General features: G+C 38.4%; 1 protein-coding gene across 2 annotated transcripts in view; it reads right to left on the bottom strand.

Annotated features, from left to right (window-relative positions):
• Positions 1-8,120: 8,120 nt before the first annotated feature.
• The window catches only part of FREM1 (FRAS1 related extracellular matrix 1), a 63,170-nt gene continuing 47,728 nt past the window's right edge, over positions 8,121-23,562 (bottom strand). For both annotated transcript variants that reach the window (XM_023943444.2, XM_086867615.1), the window contains exons 29-36: positions 22,601-22,673; positions 21,568-21,717; positions 20,143-20,381; positions 19,384-19,431; positions 18,950-19,108; positions 17,841-17,956; positions 10,913-10,998; positions 8,121-9,544 (exon numbers count right to left, since the gene is read on the bottom strand). In XM_023943444.2, coding sequence (XP_023799212.2) covers positions 9,345-9,544; positions 10,913-10,998; positions 17,841-17,956; positions 18,950-19,108; positions 19,384-19,431; positions 20,143-20,381; positions 21,568-21,717; positions 22,601-22,673 — 1,071 coding nt within the window. In that variant the 3' untranslated portion in view covers positions 8,121-9,344. The remainder of the gene's footprint in view (positions 9,545-10,912; positions 10,999-17,840; positions 17,957-18,949; positions 19,109-19,383; positions 19,432-20,142; positions 20,382-21,567; positions 21,718-22,600; positions 22,674-23,562) is intronic.

The raw sequence follows: 23,562 nt of genomic DNA, 5'->3' as shown, positions 1-23,562 counted from the left end.
TGGTGGGGTCTAATTGCATTCATTTACTGTAGATTACAATTATGATAGGGAAGTTTGTGCTAATGAAACTCTGTTTTCAATCTGAGTTATGTGTATTAGAAGCGCCTATCTAAAATCTAGTATCCCAGGATGTTGTGGAGGACAGAAGGAGTCAACAGGAGGAAATGTTTGGATAAGGTGTCTAGTTTAGGCTGAGGATTTAGGTAAACATTTGAGGTTGTGTATTAGAATGTTCAATGTGGTCTTCATTGTTTATTTTGACTTTCCATTCCATACAGCCAGAGACTGTCAAAACAGGGAGTGTTATTTCATTACAATAGGAAAAGGCAAGCTGATTAAAGTTTGCTGAAACAGTAAGTTCAATCTAGAGACTGTGTTTTTAAAAGTTAAGTCTAACTTGGACTTTGAGATTTGGGATATGACCCAAGGTGTGCATGACTAGCAGACTGCTGCTCAGACAGTCAGAAGAATCTGTCAGGAGGCACTAGCCGTTGTTTCATCTCCCTCACAGCAGGTTTGCAGCTGCTGGAGTGCAGACATGTCACCAGCACAGAGCAGAAGGTCTCAAGTGAAGAAACTCTACTTCCTGGGTTTTCAAAGATTATCTAACAGTGCCATATCCTGTTCAGGCACCAAAGCCACTCCAGGCATCCTATAAAGTGATAATAATGATAAAAGAACATTTAAGTAAAATGTGTTGAAAAAGATACATTTATGATTCTGGCTATCAAAGTCTCAACAGCAATACCTAAAGACTACTATGCACCTTAAAACAGAGGCATCTCTTGCAAAATTTCTATGTTATGCAACATGTAAGAAAAAATAATCTGCTAGAACAGCACATAAAGAAAAGCTTTGGGAAAAGGAAAAGTTATTTTCAACAAATATTGCAAACAGTAATCCTAATATTAAAATACAAAAAAGAAATTCTGCTTCAGATAATTTGCCATTTAGGTACTCCACACACTTCTGTTTCTGCAAAGTTTGTATTATTATTGAAAAATTAAGTTGTGCTTACCAGATGTATGATGTTACTTGACCTTAATTTCCAGGGAATTTATTTATTGCCTAGAGCTGCAGGTTGAATCCTCATATCATTTCTGTGTTCACCAAAAAAATTGAACTGAAGCAGTTGACTTTTGTAACTAAAATACCTTGTATCTGATTTGTATTGGTAACAGTCACTCAAAAGTATTCAGCAATGACAAGAACATTAAATTTTGAGTTTTCCTTCTTTTCCTCTCTGTTGTAGTTGCTGAAGAGCCCTGAGACTATACATAGAATATTATACTATATTGTATTATGTTGATGCAGAGAATGTGGCACATTTGTCAATGCCTTTCAAACATGAAATTTGGCTGTTTGAAGCAAGATACATATTTGCAGGTCATCTAAGTATGTCTCTGATAATGCACAGATAAAAATTAAGTAAATTGTAGAACTGGAATGACTTGGCTTCCCAGACCATCTAAACTAAGCTGGCCTGGGTTTTTCCTGCAGTGTAAATGTTAACAAGGTATGTATAGAAATCTTAGTATTGACATATATGTAGAGATGTTTTGGTAGATGTCATATTGCAGTGCAATGGCAATGAAAAAACCTCTTCAGAATCAGAATCCACTCCTGGTACATACCATTCTCTCCTGTAACATACAGCAAGAAGAAAGGCTTTTGAGGTCTTCAGATGTAAATGCACACATTATTATTTACAGAAGAGTAGGAAAGAAGACTGAAGGAAAGCAGTATCAACAAGTCACACTGCAAGCTGTTCCACAACCCAAAGACTGCTTAAACAACTCTCTTCACTTCTAGGTCAAGCCATTTCTAGTTCCTGATTCTAGATCTGATGAGACCCAAAAGCAGCACTCCAGCTTTGGTTCTGCCAACGAAGTCTAACACTGCTCCTTCATGCCTATAATAGTATGCTATGGCTGTTTTCTAAGAGGCAAAGTCGGTAAGACATGGAACGTGATACATTTGGGTTTGTTCAATATCCAAATACTGCCATGATCTGTTTTGAAGTCAGCTGCCTATGTAACTGTGCAGAAGTAGCAGGTCTCTCAGCCTCTCTGCTCAGGCTAAAGCATTACAGGAAGGTATCCCAGCTCAGATGATCATTTTGAAGTTAAAAATAGCACATGTTTGGAAGTCTCTTTGTGGAGTCATCAACTGCATAGACTAATAATTGACTACAGGGATTGGACTGGGCATATAATCATTAGTAATCCAAATATGCTCCTAATCTCAGTTTTCCACAAAAAAAAACCAACAAAAAACAAAACAAAACAAAAAAAACCACCAAAAAACCCAACTGTTTCTTTTCTAAAAACTTGTTTTCCTGCCTGTTTACCCTTTCATATAAGCATAACACATTTTCACTGTGCTCTAGTTGTTTAGTCTTATGGCTATATGCAGTAGTGTCTCTCAAGCAGGGTTTGGTTTGCCTTCATAGTAGCAATTTATTCAGGATATTCTGTTATCACTAGAAATAGCCACTATGACTGTTTGCCCATCCTTTTAAAACTGTCAGGTCTATAGATGATCAGTGCTATGCAAATGCAAAGTGGGATATTATTCATTTCTTTCAAAGCTGGAGTTTATTCAGTCATTAGTGGACATTATCTACAAAGCCAGTTGATGCCTAAAAATAATTCTTGGGCACTGCTTGAATTACTTGCCTCCTGTTGAGCTAAATAGTCTCATCATACTATGATTAATGGTATAAAATCATTAAAATGGATTTTATATATAAAGTCCAATTCAATATCTTACAATTTTCAAAACACATGCTATGTAGACAAACTTGTATCCAGATTTATCTTTCACAGATCCCATATGAAGACCTGAGAACTAATGAATTATCACTATGCAGTTTATTCTCCAATAATTGTACTTATCAAAGAAGGCCATCTGTGGTCTTTGTTTTACTGAGTTTCAGGGAAACAGATCACATACAGGCCTCATGGGAAATTTTTAATTATGAAACCAAGAGTCTTTTAACAAGGCATGAGATGAAAAAACAGTCAATAGGTTTGTTTAGTTTTGTACCTCCAACCTTAGTTACTCTACATCACAAACTCCCCTCTGTTTCAAATACTCTCTTGCCCTGTTTTTTTCTTCACTCATTTATGTTTTCCTGTTTACATTTCTCCGTTTCTTTTCTGTGTTCTGGCAACAGAACAAAGAACAGCATTAAGTTTTATAATGCAGCCAAAATGACGGTGCTCACACTTTAGAATGTTTTACTTATGTCTTCAGTGGGGCTAGGACGAGCATCCTTTCACATATATTGGCCCATGTTCTCCTGGCTGTAGGTACATTCACAGGATGCAATGGGTGCTTCCGTTTCTGAGCAGTACTGGCATATATGTGCTGCCTAATTGATAGTGCATCCAATTACAGACCCAGCCTGAGGAGTTCTCTTGGACATGTAATTGATTGCTGCAGATTGCTTAGGCATGGGATGAGGAAGACACTGGAAAAACCTGTGGGACAGGGAAAAAGGAGTCTAGGAAAAGACACATTTCAGTTTTCAGTAAGATGCATCTTCCTAGGTGAATAATTTGAGAGAGAGAGAGGTTATTCACTGAAGAATTTGACACCACCAACAAAATGTTTGTAATATAATCCAAGGAAGGTGCACATAAGATTAATTTTATTAAAATAAAAAATATAGATTTATCTTAAATTTTTTCTGTATGCATAAAATACTATTTTGTTCACTCTGGTTATATGAAATACTTCAGATACCAGGTTCTTAATCACAGAATCATTAGAGTTTAAAGGCACCTCTGGAGATCCAACCCCCCTGCCAAAGTAGGGTCACCTGGAGCAGGTGGTACAGAAATGTGTCCAGGTGGATTTTGAGTGTCTCCAGAGAGGGAGATTCCTCAACCTCCCCAGGCAGCTATTCCAGTGCTCTGCCACCCTCAGTGTAAAGAAATTCTGCCTCTTGTTGAGGTAGAACTTCTTGTGCTTTAGTTTAGGGCTGTTACTCCATATTCTGGTTTTGGGCACCACTGAAATGTTGTCTGGCACCATCCTCCTGACACCCACCTTTGGGATGTTTCTATGCATTGATGAGATCCCCTCTCAGTCTTCCCCAGACCAAACAGGCCCAGCTCCTGCAGTCTCTCCTCACAAGAGAGAAGCTCCAGACCCCTGACCATCCTTGTGGCTCTCCACTGGACCCTCTCCAGCAGCTCCTTGTCTCTCTTGTGCTGAGGAGCCCAGAACTGGACACAGCACTCCAGGTGTGGCCTCACTGGGGCTGAGTAGATGGGGAGAGTCACCTCCCTTGACCTGCTGGCCACATTCTGCACCCCAGGATACCACTGGCCCTCCTGGCCACAGGGGCACTGATGGCTCATGGACAACTTGTGATCCACCAGGAGTCCCAGGTCCTTCTCCCCAGAGCTGCTCTGCAGGAGGTCAGCCCCAGCCTGTGCTGGCACTTGGGGCTGTTCCTCCCCAGGAGCAGGACCTGACACTTGCCCTTGTTGAGCCTCATTAGGTTTCTCTCTGCCCAACCCTCCAGCAGATCAAGGTCCCAGAGAATGGCAGCAGAGCCTTCAGGATCAGCCACTGCCCACAAACTTTTTTTTCACATGCTTGGTCACAGCCTGCAGAGTGATCTGTGCCATCAGCTTTCCAGGCATAGAGGTGAGGCTGACTGGCCAGCAGTTTCCTGGGTGCTCCTTGTTGCCCTTTTTGAAGATGGGAGTGACATTGGCTTTCCTCCAGTCATCAGGCACCTCTCTATTATTTTGCAAAGAAGATGCAGAGTGGGCTTAGCAACAACATCTGCCAGTTCCCTCAGCACATGTGTATGCTTCCCATCAGGGCCTGTGGATTTATGGCTTTGTCTGCCTAGCCGATCTCTAACCAAACCCTCAATGGCCAAGGGCAAGTCTTCCTTTCTCTGGCCTTTCTCTCTTGCCTCCAGGGTCTGGGATTCCTGAAGAATGGCCTCAGCAGTTAAGTCTGAGGTGAAGAATGACTTCAGTTACTCTGCCTTCTCTGTATCTTTTATCACCAGGATAGGCTTCCCATATAGCCTCTATCTTTTTCCACATTTCATAAATTTCTTCTGTTTGATAGAAGGTCTCTGCTCATCCCTGTAGGTCTCCTGCCCGTTTTGTTTAATTTCTTGCTCATGGGAAAACATTGGTCTTGAGCTTTGAGGACTGCTGAATATTGACCAGCTCTCCTAGACTCCCTTGTCTTCTGTACCTCTAAGCCATGGAATTCCTCTAATTAGGTCCTGTTGATTAGGGCTGCTTCTGATGAAAATAATGCATTACCTCAATGCCATTAAAAAAGCCTTGACTAGAGCCTGTTTTGTTCCTGTTATTTGAGTACAATGATATCAAGAACTAGAGTCCACATAGTTTCTTAAAGGGTAACAAGAGAGGAAAACTTCTTTTGAAGATGACTGAGGTTTCTGAGGGACAGTGACTTTTTTCATGTTCTTCTTTAAATCAAGAATCATATTAAAATTCATTTTTATAGACTGACAGTCTTGCTTGAATTCATTCTTGTTGTATATCTGCTTGCAGACCTATAACTTTTCTTAGATTTATTTTTCAAAATAAACAGCATTTTCTCTTTTATATGTCCTCATGGTACAAATGTCCTTATAGTATTCACTCAAGAATAGCCTCAAACAGAAGAAAAAACTGAATTCAGAAGCTGCATAGAGTAAAAAGCAGGTATATTAAGTTAAGTGCATTTATACTATGTTAAACACTTGAGTAATTATCACTAGAAAACAAGCTTTTGTGAGATTTTGAAATTAAGAAATTCATATTCACCAAAGTATATATTGCAGGTTTTTATTACCACACATTACAGAGTTAAACATGACAATATATATAGTGTTCTGAATAGAAGACTTACAGCAGCACCAATCTTGAGATGTAAATATTGCTGAATCACTAGTATTCACTGAATCTTATGCATAATTATATCAAAGTTATTTTTGTAATTTGAATGAATAAAGACTTTAATACATTCATGATTCAATAAAGTATCCATGTGTAGAAAGAAGATCTGGAAATTTTTTTTGATATTTTTCAGACTAAGTACTTGATGATATATATATATACATATATATATATATATATAAAGTTAGTAAAAACTCAAGTGTTTTAGAATATTTTGGTTTAGAATAAGTGCTCCTGTGACCTGTTGCCTATCCATTTTCTTCATAACCATTGGCTTTGAGTTAACTACCTCCCTGTCAAGTTTTTTTTAAATATTGATGTATTTAAAAGATACTTGACAGGGAGTGAAAGTGGTTAAAAGTGACAAGCACACACAATGCTTACAGAGCCCATCCCTGAATAGAAATCTAAGGTAACTCCTAGGTTCTTTTCACTGAGCATCTTGATTCTGTTGCTCTTTGGTATGGATATATGGATAGTTCTGGTGAAATAAATCCTTTGTTTATCCAGAAAGTGTGGCATCCATATGTGAACACCAGAATTTACATGCTCCTTTTCCTTACTTTCAGCCATTTGAAATACTCCTGGTGATGCTGATCCTCTAAATACTGATTTTTCCTGGAGTTTACTCAGAGTCTAATTGAAAAATGCTGAAGACAAAAAGATCCCCAAAGCTTCTCCTACAGTCCTACAGATAGACCTACAGTCTATCCATTACTGAACTCCTTAGAGGCAATAATATCCTATGCCAACAGAAAAAAAATAATTATTTGTCCTTTCCCTGATTTGTTTTGTTCTTTGAACTCCAGTATTCAAATAATAAAAATAAAAGATGTAAAGATCTGTGGAAAAATACTTATTTAAAGACAGAAAAAATAAAATTTTTTGATTAAATGTTTGGAACAGTTAATTGTATTAGAAAAAAATTCAGCAGCCTTTCAGGGCAGAAATATATTTGCTCTGTAATAGAAGAAATTTAGTTTCATTAGTGTATTGTGTTAGATATACTTCAATCAGTAAACTCATGCAGTTTGCACAGCTAAGAATCTTTTGTGTAGTGAAATCTTCATACTCTGCAATCACTTTAAAGTAGTTAAAATGAAGTTCAGAAAAGGGAAGATTTCCCCTACTCTCACAAAAGCAAACCTGAGGTCACTGTTGTGTCAGATGGCAGAAGTAATTTATTAGTTACTGATCAAGTAACAAGCACCTTTGCAGAATCCTTACTCTGTTGATATAATTCATTTATTATATAATTGGGAGAGGTATTTGAATAGGCTTTGTCTAATTAGCACCAATAAATTCTACAGCTTTCATTTTAAAAAGCCCTAAAGAAATAAAGTTTATATTTTTGTCTAAGTCAATTTTCCCTGGCATTCCAGAACATACCACTAAGAGATATTGAGAGTGCTTTTTAGACACTTACTTTTTTTTCTGTAACAAAACCTTTCAGAAATAAAAACAGATGTAAAACCAGATATTTAGAAGTAGTTGTTTTGAGACAAATAGCATATCTATGCTGACCTACAAAACTCCTTAAACAAAAGAATTTCTGACTAGAAACGTCTAGAAACTTGTCATAAATATTACCATAAAAAAAAATTCCTGGAAATCCTTTTGTCTGCATCTGTTGATAGCAAAAAAAAAAAACCCAAAAACGGTGAGGAGGTTCTCTCACTGAGTATGTTTTTTTCTCCAGTTCTGTGATGCACTCATACTTATTGGCAACAGTCCTTTCAGGAAGGTTCTCTCCTATACAGAAAGACTGTTCAGACTTTTCAGCTGCTCACATTTTGATTTGACTTGTCACAGGCAAGAAGGAAAGATAAGTCACCAAGCATAACAGAGGCAAATATATAACCCCTGAAACAGTGTCCATCTCAGAAAGGAGAGGTGATTCTGCTCTGTCTATCCCTTGCAAGACTGAGAAATTGCTATGAGGAACCCAAGAAGGAGGTTTTGCAGCTCTGTTGCAAAACTGATCCAGTGGCTGGCTGAATAAACCAGCAAAGGGGGGATGAACTGCTGGCAGCAGGCAGGCAGATGGGAAGGATGAGAGTTCATAGGTACAGGGCAAACTCACCCTACTCACTTCCAAACCAACTGTCACACACTGACTCCTGTTGAGAGGAGCTTTAATTTATTTTTTTTAGGAAGCCTATGCATGGATCCTCATTTTATGTTTGGTTTTGGGTTTGTTTGGGTTTTTTGTTTGTTTGTTTGTTTGTTTGTTTGTTTTGGTTGGTTGGTTTGGGTTTTTTGTCATTTTAAGGCTGGCAGTAAAATGTCCCAAAGCAACCTTTTGACAGGTAAAATATAAATCTACTATACTGTTACAAAATAGTTATAATGCAGCTATATTTATCTAACATAATAAATTCTGGCCAGCTGGTTTTTTTCTATTAATTGCTGGGTTTTAAGCCTTTCTCAGAAATAAATGTGGGTTTTTAAATATTATTTTTAAAAGCCTCAAATCCCTAATAAGGACTTAGATTAATACTTTTCCAAAGCCATAGCTGCTTTACTACAAAATATATCTCATGATTACATTGGTTTATACACACATACAAATCCTATTGATGTTCATGTATCAGTGAATATCCCCAGATAATATCCTAGGATTAAGTTTACATGGTTTTTTTTTAAATAAATCATCATTTGCTATAGTATTTGATTTAGAGATGTCCCATTATTTAATTACACTAAAAATTACAGCACCATCCTGCAGTTCTGGAAAAAAAAAAAAAAAAATTAGAAAAAAATTCCTTAGGAATGGGAAACAGATGCAACTCTGTGTGGGCAGACCCATTAGGTTCTGAAGCTGGCCTTAGGAGGTGGAAGGTAAATTCAAGGCTTTGCTCCTGTTAGTACTCTGTCACCGGGCAATGTCCAGCTATTTGTACCTTTGTAAGATGTACTAGTGCATCACCAAAGAAACTCCAGTACTCACGTGATGTCACTCCCATTATCACCCAAGAACATCTGTTTTTAAACAGCTGTTTACCCTCATTTTCAATCCCAGCAGTATATCCTCTTTTTGTGCCTGCAGAGTAAAACTGCAGTTCACAACCCTTCCTTTAAGAGCAAAGCAAATCAACTGACATGGTACTTTCTTTAAAAGAAAAAGTACTATTACACAGAAGTGTGATGAAAGACTTGAGACTCTGGTATAAAAATACGTATGACTAAGTGACAGATCAAAATCTTTGGGGAGATTTCAAAACCTTAACCTGAGATTAATTTTTGCAGCTGATCTCTGTACCTTGGTTAGGTGTATATGTAAACGTCTCTGACAGCATATAAAACAAGCCTTGTTGATAACTAGGAAGGTTTTGTAATGCACCTAACATACTGAAATAGCATGAATGTCCATATGCTTTCAGAGGCATCCTCCATCCATTACAGCTTTCTTGAACACATATAGCTGTTTGGCTTAACCTTCTTGCAGTCAGTTGCCTGCCATTTTCCTTGCTTCTGCACAAATACACAATTTCTTCCTTTCACTGGAAAGTGGTGGGAGCTTCTTCTCCAGTTCATGTAGGTTACAGGCTCTCCTCCATTCCACTCCCAATGTCCAGGGTTGACTTGGTCATTCAAACCTGTGTCAAATCAGTAAGACCAAATCAGTGATGTTTATTGTCATTGGAGCCAGATGTCAAGAGAGTCATGTTGTTCTGTAAGTTGCTCTTCATTAAAAAATGCATACTGAGAGAAAAAGAAAACAACTGGCAGAACACAAGCAAAACACAATTTATGATTTAATTAGTCCACTTTAATCACAGTTAGTGCCATATGAATAAAGGAAAGTACACTTTTCTGCAATAGCATATATCTAAAATGTTTTTTTCTCCTTTTATCTATTATGTCTCTATCATCTCATAGGTTTCTCTTTGGATACTTGAAATAGCAAGGAGTCTGGACAGCATCAGATGCCTTCAGATTTCTTCTGAATATAAAATTCTGCAGATCTTTGTAGACTAGGTTTACACTGTTTAACAGCTGTAAAATTAGCTTGTGTTAATTAGTACAGTATAAATCATATCTTTTCCCCTAGCCTCCTCAGAGTTACTAAGATCAGTATGTGCTGCATATAATTTCATACATGACCTGTCATCTTAGGAGGGACCAAAATAAGGAAATTTGCATTAAGAATCTTGTAGTCTTTATCTTTGTCAAACAAGCTTATTTCTTTCAAGTTAGCAGAATTATGATACCATTAAACATCATCCAAAACTAACTGTGTTTTTTGAAGTTAATTTAGTTTACCTAGTGTGTCCATCTCAGAAAATTACTAACACCTGATAATTGCAGTTCAGAATCAAAGAAAAAGAGCCAAATTGAAGACAGTATAGCAGAAACAAGAAGGGTTAGATAAAAGTGGTAGCTCTAGTATATGAACTAAGACAGTCATTCACAGAAAGGAGGTACTAAGAAGACCCATGCAAATTCTTTGCATTTTTCATTAAATGTTAAGTGCTTAATAAATCTAAAATTATATGATTAAATGTTCTTTAGCTTATCATCTAATTAATTAACAAAATTTCTTACACAAGATGACACCATTAAATTAGAAGTAACAAATAATTATTTAAGTTAAAACAAAACAAAAGAAAAAGCTAAATTATGGATAAATAAAGTAACAGTCAAAAGAAAGATGAGATAAACAAAATTGAAGGAGCTGCACCAGAACTATTTTCACAAGTTTGTGCCAAAATAGGAAAGGTTTCAAAATAAAAACAGTCCAGCAATAGACATCATGATAAACTCATCTTTTTGATAAAGACTTATAAAAGTAGCCAGCTAAATTATGGCTTTTGGTTTATGCCTTGCACTGAAATAAGAAAAACAGCAGAATTTGAGGACAGTACACTGTTTGAAAACTAGACTTGAACTGTTGCAGCATTTCTGCTTTTCAACACATACAGGAACTGCAGCCTGCAGAGGGGACTTGCAGCCAATATACTTACCTATCCAAAAGGGCCTCTTCCCACTGAAGTCCCACAGCCACCGCATATGTTGTTCATTAGCCACACTTGTTAGACTCCCCAGGTATCTAGGCTCAGCGAGAGAGGACAGAGTAGTTAGCATTCCACAGAGTGACAGACTGCTCCCGTCAACTTATCAACAATGGATGTTGATTCTATTATAAAGCATATAAATAACGAGTCACAGGAAAACCACAGCTTACTGGCATGAAGGAATAATTAATTACCTTAAGATGAGGTCATAAAATTGTGGATTACATGGGGAGGAACCAAAATCCTAGTCTTATTTTTCTAACAGAAAAAATAAATCAGCTGGGCAACTGAAAGAAATGTGTACAGAAAATATGTGCCTCATACTCATAAACCGTGTTTTAAACTATTGGTACAATTCTTTATACCTTATTTTCCATGCAATAATAAACTTCCTACACTGAAGTCCAAGCCACTGAAAGATACAACTTCACCTATTTGGTAGCAGAGCAGGAGATATCTTTTTAAAATCATACTTGGACAATACTGAAGCTTTGGGTAATACATTTAAGTGGTAATGTGGTTTTGAGAAGCAATCATAGAATCACAAAATCATAGAATGCCCTGAGGAGGAAAAGATGCACAAAGATCATCAAACTAACTATTGGCCCTGCACAGGGCAGCCCCAAGAATCACAAAATGATTCTTAGAGCATTGTCCAAATGCTTCTTGAACTCTATCAGGTTGGTGCTGTGACCATTTCCCTGGGGAGGCTGTTCCAGTGCCTGAGCACCATCTGATCTAAATCTCCCCTGTCACACACGTTCCCTAAAATCAACACTCAGGCTGTTACATCAATCACCCCCTCCACCACCCCCCATTTCCTTCCTCTCCTTCTATCCCAGCCCTTTCTTTGTTTGCATTTTCATCCTCTTCAAAATTTTGGGTTTCAGCTGAGACGTTCTGGTTCTCCATCCTGTGAACCTGTGCACAGTAAATGCAGGTATCCCATGGGTTCCCCCTGTTGTTCATCACAAGAAATTTGGTATCTGAAAAGACTAAAAAAGCAGTGCATTTTTCAGAGGGCTGTCTGCAGTGACTACACATTTAGTTCAGATTGGAGAGAAGCTGTGGTATGTATTAAGCAGACTATTTGTGAACTAAGTCAACGCATAAGCTCTGCTCTGTGTGTGTACTTACAGTGTGCCTGTTCCAAAGGAGAGTTTACAAACCCTAGCCACTGAGTGGCCTTGCCACTGACAAGTCTTCCAACCAAACATACAAGCACCAGCTACTCTTAAGGCTACTCTTAAGTCATGTAGAGATCAGGCTAAATCTTTAGGCATTAAGGGACAAATGTCATTCTTCACATTTGCTGGGGACTGTCAGCCATCAGTGGCTCCACTTTCTTATTTATCCATCTTGGTGTCTGCGTTGATATCATATCACCTTTTTACATGTCACAGCTGGTGTTGCCATCCCTCTGATGCTGAGCCTCTGGTGCTGACATTTCTTTTGTCCTGTATTTCTGATTGCTGCTCAGTCTAAAAGTTATGCCATCCCCTTCAGCCTCCCAGAATATCCTGGGTGACAGTTGATAGGGCCAGAGCAAAAAACACTGCTCATAAAAACATTTTAAGAGAGCAAAAAGTGTTTCTAACATCAGAATAATTAAATGGTACTGTAAGGATTTCGTTCATTTTATTACTTTTGCTAGATAACAGAGACAAAAGATCACTATTGCCCCAGATGAAGTAATGACTGTGCTTTAAGACCTGGGGCAACAACCAGGCCTGAAGAATGGCATAGCTGACTTGAGCTAAGTATGGAGACCATGAACAGATATTAGAGTGAAAGCCCACCATTAAGCCTGCTGCCCAGTTAGAGATCCATGCCTGGAGCTCCATTCCTTTTGCTGCCCTGTATGTCTTCTAAGAGTACTGATCCCATGGATTCCATATGATGCCACTCAAGATAGGGGAGCAGGAAAGATATAAATGAGGAGAAGTTCAAAGCAGCAATCCACAGTATTCTGCACAGTCCTTACTGCATGAAATCTGGACTGTTTCTTAATCTAGGCCCACAAGGTTAGGATATGAAATAAATTCATTGTGTTTCTGAGGGGGGATGCTCCTGCTGCAAAGTCCTCCTCCATTATCCCTGCAGGCCAACCAAAGCAGCAGGGGTTGGAGTTTCCCTCTGCTCCATGCTCATGGTGGATCTGCCAAGGCCAGCAGGACAGCCAGGGGATAGCCCTCACCCTGCAATCATAGCTGCGCTGGGGCAAGCACTGTGCAGTAATGTGGGGCTCATCAGGGGCTCTCTGAGCTCCCGGGCCAACAGAGCATGCATGTAAGATCACACTGACATACAGAGGTACACTCTCCTCACCTAGAGGTGTGGCAGAACAGCCTCAGCACTGTCTGGTAGGGGTCAGGATTGTGCACCCACTGTGGTAGAGACCCCCAAATCTGCACCCTGTGAAGGTGTTAGCAGGGCTTCTGCTGTGCCTCTCATCACGGTGAGACATGCCTGTATGCCCCAAGGGTGACAGCCTTCCACCCTTCTGGGCAGATTTGCCAGGCACAGACTCTCCAGTAAGCTAGGAACAAAGCTGTTACACTGACAAACACTGCCTGGAAGTTTCGTACTCCACCACCTTCTACAGACAGGGAAAAGCAAGCATATTTAATTCAGGGTGTTCTCCCAGGCTAACTGCTTCAGCAGCAGCCTTCCATTCTGCCTCACAGTGACTGTGATTGCACTGACCCAATGGACCTGAGAAGAGGTTTGTGCAGCAGTTTCTGTGGCATCACTACCAGGTGAGCAAGAACAAAAATGGAGCATTTTTTCTGGCTTCTGTTTAAGGACACTCAAAACCCAGGAGCTAAGTAATTTACTTTAGGTGAGCATATCTTACTTCTGATTGTCCTAGAAAATGTGAAACCAAAAAGCATCAGTGTGTGTCAGCAAATGCTCTATCATTTTTGACATACAGGTATAGTCTGAGTAATAACAGTTTCGGACTTCAATCCATGTACCAGGGAGAAACTTCATCACTGTGAAAGGAAAGCACTGCAAAAATTATTTTGTAGTTTAATGTTTTCTCTGTAGGAGTGCTTTCTAACTACAGCTCAAGAAACACAGTACTGAAGAGAGAACAACTGTTCTAATTGTTACACCTAGTTAAGCGGGATTATGTATTTCAGGGAAATGAGAAGCATCCTGAAAGAACACAGCACTTCCATAGTGCTACTCACTGAACCTCAAGGCATAGCATCAGACACCGGAAATTACAAGATAAGGTTATTTATGGAGCTGTGTGCTTCTAACACTTCCTAATGTAAATTAGTCAAGATAAGAGGTTATAATTCCTTATTAGGGAAAGAAACAAAAAAAAAAAAACCAAAACCAGACAAACAGTAACCAAAAGAAGCTACAATAAACCCACACACATCACTTTTTTTCTGGGCTAAACGAGCCATTTAAAATTGTTCCTGCATACTTTATGATTTTTCTTATTTAGTCAAGAGCATACTTTATCTTAGAGCAGTTGCACAAATTAAGGAAACAATTTGGGTAGCTTTTGACCTTGAAGTATTATATGGAAAGTACTTAGCACACAGACTTTACTGATTTTCCATTAAATTGTGTGATACCTTTCAGAGTCTTGTACCATTTTGGTAAATTTAAGATTGGCAAAAACAACTTGACTAAGTATAAAGGTGTCCATGGGATTTTATTTGAACTGCTGTAGTAAATCATCAGCCCTATACTGATGCTGAAGGGGGTGATGGGGGTGGTGACTGAAAGACTGTGCCTATATCAGCCTTTTGTTTGGTCACCTAAGGAGCTATGTGATACCTTGAAATAGGTTTCTAGTATATCAACACCTCGTGTAATTCAGAACATTCAGATGAGAGTGGCAGACATGATGCAGTGCTTGCAGGAGCCCTGCACTTCCAGACTAGCAGCTGAAAGTCAGTGTAAACAAGGCCTTTAAAATGACTCTAGGTACCGGGATCCTCTGCTGGAGTAACACACAATGAGTTAAACCATATTTGTTAGCAAACCAGTACTGGGAGAAGAGGGCTGCTGTCCTGCTTTGCACCAGGGAACACTGAACCAATATGAAGAATGTAATATATTACTTTAGATGTGGTTCTGCCTGTGATTCCCAAGGACTGAGGCCACATGTAACTGATATAGAACTATCAAACAAAATAACATGTCCTGCCTTACACAGCTAGCAGTAAACTACCTGAAATCTAATCATATTTTAGCTTAAATTAAATATTCAACTTCAAAAAAGATAAAGGTATAATATGACTAACAAGGCAAAAGACACAACTGTGGCTTCTATATATCCAGTTCTTCCATCCCTTCAGTGGCAGAAATGAAAGCATCTCACATACGAGTGAGCCCTGCTGTACTGACCCTTGGGGAGGACATGTTCCTGTTGGATAAACAAGAGCTGTGGCATAAATCATCAAAATTGCTTCTAAATTAGGCTGCTGTGGGATCACTCAGCCGTAATATCCCCCAGATGCTTCTCTTCACGTTGCCAAGAGCCTCTTCATGCATAAAAACAAAGCTAGAAAAATGAGTTCTTAAACCACCTTTCTCTCCAATGAATTGGAGAAGGGTTAGAAGTAGTGCAAGATTTTCACAGCAATTAACTGAGATTTCCCTGTCCGCCTCCCCCATCTCCAGTTTAACACTGACATACAGAAACTTGCACCAAGACAAGCACATATTTTTGTCTGCTTCTACCCCTGTACATGGGAACTGAAGAAAAGTGTTGTATTCCACCTCTAACAGATGGATACAATGTATGTCAACAGGAACTCCAATAGGCTTGCATTAGCCCGTGCATATGTAGTTACATCCAGACAACAACTGCTTCCACAATAAATTGGTAGTATGACTTCGATGGAATAGAATCACAGACTATCAGGCTGGAAGGAACTTCAAGGATCATCTGATTCCAACCTTTCTTGGCAAAAGGACAGTCCACATGAGATGGACCAGCAATCTGACTAGGTGAACCTTAAAAACATCTGATGTTGGGGAATCTCCCTGGGGAGAGTCTTCTAAGGGCTGATCTCACAGTGAAAAAAAATATCCTTGTATGTAATTGGAATCTTCCCAGGAGTAACTTGTTCCCATGGCTACTCATCTTTTCTATGTGACTCCTTGTAAAAAGAGAGTCACCATCTTCTGCTTTGCTACCCTCTAAATACTGAAATTTGGTGATAAGGGTTCCCCTATGCCTTCTTTCTTCACATGGCAGGCTTTGCTGTCCTTTGATCATCTTTGTAGCCCTTCTTCAGACACTTTTCAGCCTGCCTACTGCTGTATAGTTTTTGTATAGCCAACTCCCAAGTCCATCACGTCAGGATTGCAAGGTTGTCTCAAAAAGGGACAAAACTTGCAGACTGTTAGTGAATCAACTTGCACAATGCTTGGGGTCTTTTCCCTCTTCTGTATAACAGAAAAATTCTAGCAAGACAAATGAACAGGAGCTTAAAATTATGCCATTTTTGTAGTTATAAATTATTATTCTTTTTTTCATGGAAGTTGGCTGGTTTACTGAAAGTCAATTCAAATATTTTCATTTAATATCTAGTTTGTTGATCTATTGACAATTGAGGACCTACCTCCATGGTATTTTTATTTCCCTGTTGTAAACATTTAAACATCAATAGAATCAGTATTAATAACTGAAACACTGCAGTTATTGGTGGTGATGATTGCTGGAGGAGCTGGGGAAAAGCACAAGATAAAATGTAATAAGTTACGTTCTTGTACCACATTTAAGCGTGTTCCTGGAGCTGTACTTTTGTAAATCAGTTCCAGATGGAGGCAAGGAGTACTCCATTTACTGCAATAAATCTTCCTTAGTCCATGCTAGTATGACATTAATTGAATTAGGACTCATTCCTTGTGGATTCAGTGATACGCCTTGATTTTTAACACTGTCATTTAGCTACTGTTGTTTACATTTATTTGCTTTTATTCAGGTTAATACCTATATTGCACACTATAGCCTTCATCGAGAAGCTACCACTTACAAAAAATATGGGTCACAAAGATCACACTTTTTAGAAGATAGGAAACACTTCCTGGTTGAGTGACATATGGTTCCAAGAGATCAATTCAGTGTTAAAGCCTTCAGAAAAAAAATAAAATATTCACAATTCATAGCTTTGTTTGCTAATAATAGCATAATAAAAGCAGATAATAAGTTCAGCATGATAATAAAAAAAAAGCATGATAATAAGTTCAGGAGCTGAAATTGTAAGTAAACCAAGTGATAACATAATATTTGGGGTGAACTCACAGGATCACATAACATTTACATTTTAGCAAAGACTATCTTCCATCAGTTGGGAGCTAGTAGTATCAAGACTTTTCTTTTGCATGTTACCAAGACAACATAATCTGGCATAACTGAGTGGAATGAATCAATGCTTGTTATGCATGCTTGCCCATGATTCAGCATGTCCTTCCACTACTTACGGAACATACTCTGTTTCTATAATTTCCAGCTCTTCCCTGCTTCAATTTTCCTTTGTTGTAATGGAGAGGTCTGGAGTAATGTAGAGGTTTGTTTGAGCCCTTCCCATTTTTCAGATTGGTTTTCAACCTGGTGCTCACAATTCCAGACAAGGTACAGAGTATGGCTATCCTTGGACAAGCTTCATGTTACCATTGCTAGCATTTTTTTCCAGGGCTAACCTAATACCCCTACAGCCAAAATCTCAAAGCAAGTGACCAGAAAACAAGACTGGTAGGTTTTTTATCTCATACTTTGAGACAACTGGTTTTTTTATTGTTGTTGTTGTTATTGTTGTTATATATAAATAAATTTGGCCTCAAGAGCAGCATTGAGCTCTGGGCAACAGCAGTGCACAGCAAATGCATGATGGTCTCTTACTGTTCTCTGCAAGCCTGAGCAGCAGTGTTCCAGGTGACCTTGTGATTCAGCACCAGGAAGTAGCAGCTGCCCTCATGATAAGTCCATCCAGAGGGACATTTCTTCATAGCTACCTCCTAAAATAAAAGAGGAAGAGGTAGAAGAGACTTCTTTCTGTGCACAGATAGTCTGTGCAATAGTTCGTGCAAACCAAGCATGAACTTTGGTGTCTATAAATAAAGCTACAGTATTGCTTAACAGAGTTAAATAAATAATGCCTGACAGAGGATCCTAAGATTTATAATTAGTAGCTCTAATGGTGATAGTAGTATTCAGGGCAAAAAATCCTCTAAACATTTTATATTAGTTTGGACACCATTTTCTGTCTCCTGTAATCTGTACTGAGAAAGCAGTGTGACAAAATTCAGTATGATATCTTAAATGGTGGGGGGGAATGTATGTTTACAGAAAACCTAAGAAAGCTTATTTTACTCAATTCCACCTGTTCTCCCCACAGACTTTGTTCACTGACTGTGTTATGCCCACATTGTCACAGGCCCCAAGTCACTAGTACTCATGCGGTTTGTCACAGGAGCACTCTGGATGACAGGGAGGAAAGACAATGGCATCATTGAAGTCCTTATCATATTCCTGGGAAACTTTTGTTTCTGCTGGAAGCAAACCTAAACCTGGATAACATTTATTCCCTGTTTGAGTAAATAATAGTTACAGGAAGGTCGTCTGCTTTAGGGTATCACCAGTCCTAAATTTCATGCTCTGATATAGACATCTATACATGGCTACTTTTTTATCTTGCTTTGGAAATTCCAGAATTTCCATGTTATCCCATCACACTGAAATAACTTCTTTGTGCTTTCTTCATAATGCAAGAGACCCTTTATATGTGGTGTACAAGCCTTTTGAAAAGAGTATAAGCGCTGGAATGAGAAAATGTCATTTGAACATTTGAAGGAAACTAATTACACAGAACAAGTGAAATGAAACAGATTAATTAGGTCTTATATTAGAATTTTATGCCGTGAAAACTCTTCTAGATGTTAAATAATTTTGGAAAACAGCACGACTGAAAACAGATGGTGAAAATGCTCATGGATAAAAAGGTTTCATACCTTATGTCTTGATCTTGGTTGAACTGCAAGTTCTGCCTTATCAGCCTGTGGGATTTCTGTTTTCCTAAAGGAGATGACATTTATCTGTGGTTGTGCCTTCTTGTTGGTTTCAGCGAAGGAGGTGTCTTCCTCTGTTTTGAGTGATATAATCCCATGATACTTCATTTTACAGTATCACACACACAAGAACAGGAGAGGAAAAGAGAGGGTTAGTACATACAAGCAGCTCTTAAATAAACTAAATAAACAAATAATAAAAATCAATTATTATAAAAATTATTGTAAATCAAGGGAAATTACACCAAAATAAAATAAAGATACATAGAAAAATTAAGTATTGGACATAACAAATTATTAAGAGCTATAAAGCCTGGAAAGAGCAGAATCAGAAAAAAATAATGGAAATGTCCAACCAATACCCATAATACTCTTACTTTGAAAACCACATCTGTTTCATTTCTAAATACAGATGAAGGCTGAACCTGAAAAATATAGAACAGCAGAATGAGATGGGTATATTCATGCATCATAGAAACAAGAAGACTTTATGCAATAATTACCTCTAGGTTATACATCATGCAGAGCATGTCTTGGGTTTAGTTCTTTCTCTTTTACTATAAAAACATAATTTCTGAAAGGAGCTATTAAAAAGCACAAAGTATACCATCCAGTGTATAATATTTAATGTTCATAAAAACAGATTCCAGTAACATTTAAGGTCACAATAGCAAAAAGTTACTAAATACCTAACTAAATCAATATAGCTTAAGCAGGAGAATCAGTGGGCAAGGTTTAAATACATATTCCTTGCTTAAGCTAACAGTATTTTCAGCTTTATAACTTCAGTACCAGATGAACAGCTTCTATACATTTGCCTGGCTCCAACATCTAACTTACATAGCTTTTATAAGATTAGAAGTTTCATAATTGCTGAAGTTGCTTCATGCCTGTTTCCACCCCCAAGTCTTGATTTTATTCCTCTCTTGAATAAATGGATCCTCAAAATCAGCTTGGTTTGTTTTTGGCTTTTTCTTACAGTTTTTTTTAAATAGCCCCCAGGTCTGACTCACAGCAAACTCATGTAGTTACTATGTGGTCAGAGAGAATTGCTACAAAAATGGCAGTTAAATGAAGATATCACATCACAATAAACTCACTTATCAGTCCATCACTGAACTAGAGAAGTTTCTTACTATTCTGCCATTTCCAGTTACTCTCAGCCTGGTCCTTGACCGATTCGCCAGGCTGCGCTCCTGCTGCAGGTCCCCTCCGTGCTCTCTCATCCCTTTGGAGGGAGGCAGTGGGATCCCTTCCAAGGAAATATTGCCAGGCCTGGAAGGTGATGAGGAGCCCAAGGAAACTGGGAACAGTGTGCCTCTCCCCCAGAAGTCATGCTTGCTTTGGCCAGAAGAGCGGGAATAGCTGCATTGACCTGAAAGCATAAAAAATGGCAGATGGTCTGTTCTAACTGCATGAGCAGAAAACTGGTTGTGTTGACATGGGCACATAAACAGCTTGTCCTTGAAAGCTGGATGATTCTTTCATTTGAAGTAGTTGATTTGCTGTTTGTTCAGTCACCCTCGTTTCTGGGGTTATCTTTAACTATAACTGCAATTAGTACCTATATAAGATTTTATATGTGATGCATCTGTCTACCCACAGGTCAGAATTTCAACCAAGCATCTGCTGAAAATACCTGGTTTTATGCTTATATTGGGCTTTGAAGTGCTGGGGGTTTTGGCCATGAATATACAGGTATCTTTAACTACCACAGATGGTACTTCTTGCCCAGAGAAGATTCTTCTTGTATATCCAGGACACTGTTGGTTCAATGAGATCATTGCATCAATTAAGTCCTGATTTACACTAGGAATGCTTAGGAGAGAACAAATCTGAAATTTTAAAAGGACTTTTTTTAACATGAAGCCTAATTCATTGCAACATGGATATTTTAAATGTTGTTTCACTAAACACCAGAAGAAAAAACACTATTCAGAGGCCAGAGGATGCAGCTGCTTTTCTAGTTATTTCTACAGTTTTCTTATGTTTCTGTTTCTACATTGCCTCCTTTTTGATCTGATTTTAGGCACACCACATTTCATCACTGAAAAACACAACACTTCAAAGACTAAACTCTTTGCTGTGAAGTTTTAGACTGTAGTTTTTAAGCATTGGAAAATATATTGCTAAGACATGGGTTAATTTGTTATGTTCCTTTTTTGAGAGGGCAGTAAATCTCTTTTAGAGGTTGTGTAACAACTAAATTATAGCTGGAAAAAAATTCTCATGGATCTAAAACCAATTTTTCCCACTTTAATAAATGAGAACTGAACTCATGTTATGAAAAGTAATTTCTTTCCTGGCACTTCTCTCATTTTGTACTTGTTGCTTCCTCCATGCTAAAGAAATGTTTCCTAAACATAAAATGTTTCCTAAGAGGATGCATATGATTTTGTGAGTGAATAAAGAGCCTGCAATTGTTGAGCCGTTTTTTTCTAAAAAGATATTTGGCAGTTTGATCTAATGATGAGTGTTAGGAACAACTTGTGGTTGAAAATAGGTAGCTACTCAGGCAAGATTGTCCCACCTTCTCAGTCATGAAGATCAAAACAGAATACCTCCTTTTGAGTCCAAAATTTTCACTACAGCTTTTGTCCGTGTGCCAAGAACAGCATTCACAGGGGAGTTCAGAACTACTTCAAAGACTTCATCATCTTCTTCTAATCCGTCATAGGTAATTGCTACATTCCACATCTTGGTTGACACTCCTAACAGAAATAAACATTTTAATTACTCTTTAAGTGCTATTTCAATCAGTCAGGGTGTCAAAGAAATAGATTAATTAACATGTCTGCAGCTAGAATGGAGTAGATTGTGTATGCTATTGTGCTCCTACTGACTGACTGGGCTCCTGCTGTTCTTCCAAATAACATTTAGTTTGAATTTGTTCCTGGGTAATGATGATTCAGTTGAAGTGCATACACTGTAACAAAAAGCTGCTGTAGATGTGCAAAATTGCACTGCAATGCGTAGACTTAGAACTTCCACTGTGATTTTCAAGAGAAAATGTATCATAGGGTTTTTATCTGAAAATCTTAACTTTAAAGATGGAAGAGTTATTTAAAATACCTACAAATGGACCAAAACCTATGTCAGATTGAAGTTCAACCTTCTAGGCAAATCTTAGCATTGTTTTTTCTTGTTTCCTTGTCTTTACTGGGTACCCTCAGGCTTGTATGTGAATGAAAAAGGGCCTTGGACATCTTGAATAACCTAACTTGTTCTCAGTTTTATCTAAAATTGACTTGTGTCCTGAGCTTTACCTATAATGACTGAAGTCTTTAAAGCATGCCACAGCTCAGCTCAGGGTGAATCCTATCCAGTGTAGTTGCTGGGAGATTAGGAAATATTATTTCAGCACTTTTGATATTTTAACTGATATAAAAGACTGTAGGCAATCTCATGCTAAGTAAGAAGGATATAAATTCACTAAAGAAGCCCACAGTGCTTCCAAAAAATGAAACCAAGTCTTAAATAGTATTCAGATTCTCTAGCTATAGATATTTAAAAGATTGCACTCTCCATTGCAAGAGTTTACTGTTCCAGAATCAGTGAATTAATTTTAGAGTTATTCAGTGCACTATTTCATACCTGGATCAAACTGAACAAGCTTGGAGGAAGTCACAGTGAAGTCCTTTCCCAGCCTAGCAGATATTTCATTGACCTGAAAAGAAATCAAACAGTAAATGCCATGCTGTGACCCATTTCACTGAACTCCTTCTGCTGCGTGCTGAAGGTACTTTGCACATCTCAAACAGACAGGCCAACCCATACATATACTCAGGCTGGGAAAAAAGATAAGGACCTGAAGAATAAACCACCTTTATGTGCAAGTCTCATTCTGTCCTTGCTCATGGCTTAGAAAATGCTTCATAAAAAAAAAAAAAAATAACAAAAAATCCCTATCTTACAATTTTACTCATTCCCCTCTCAGACTTGACAGCTCCAGGTAACCCTGCTGCTCACCATGCCTGGGTACCCTGCCACACCTGGCTCCTAGACCAGCATGTCCTGTCATCTCACAAGAGCAGCAGCAACCTGGCCATGTTTTCCTATTTGGCCCTTTGTGATATCTTGAAAGAAGGTTTTTCACACAGAGCCTTCTGTCATCCCGAAAGACTCATTAGGATAGATGTGAGCCCTGCATGTGTAAATATAGGGATTCCAGCAACTCCCTGAATTTTCAGAGGAAGCACCAGGGGACACCAGTTTCCACACTGTGTATGTGTTCCAGCTCTTGATGCTGGAATCAACAGTACTGCAAGTGAATTTTCTGCAAGTGACTGCTAGAGTAGAATCACCAGAGTCTGTGAAGGGTAGGACAGGATGGCCCCTGACGGCATCATTAGCAGAATACCCACTAACTTCAGTAGAAAAAAAACCAAAATTATGTTTCTAATTAGTGCTATAACCCTGAGAAACCATCAGGGTGGAAAATGGTATTTCTCTAGCTAGGGGAGCCGATAAAATACTGGAATTTCCATTTCATGAGGAAATACAAAATTTGTGAAGGCAAGTTGCACAAAACCTCTTTTACAAAATTATAGCCTGCA

This window comes from Cyanistes caeruleus, chromosome Z (assembly GCF_971803275.1).
Source record: "Cyanistes caeruleus chromosome Z, bCyaCae1.hap1.1, whole genome shotgun sequence".
Classification (NCBI taxonomy): domain Eukaryota; kingdom Metazoa; phylum Chordata; class Aves; order Passeriformes; family Paridae; genus Cyanistes; species Cyanistes caeruleus.
The sequence above is the reverse complement of the archived record's forward strand: the minus strand, read 5'-3'. Positions and strand labels throughout refer to the sequence as shown.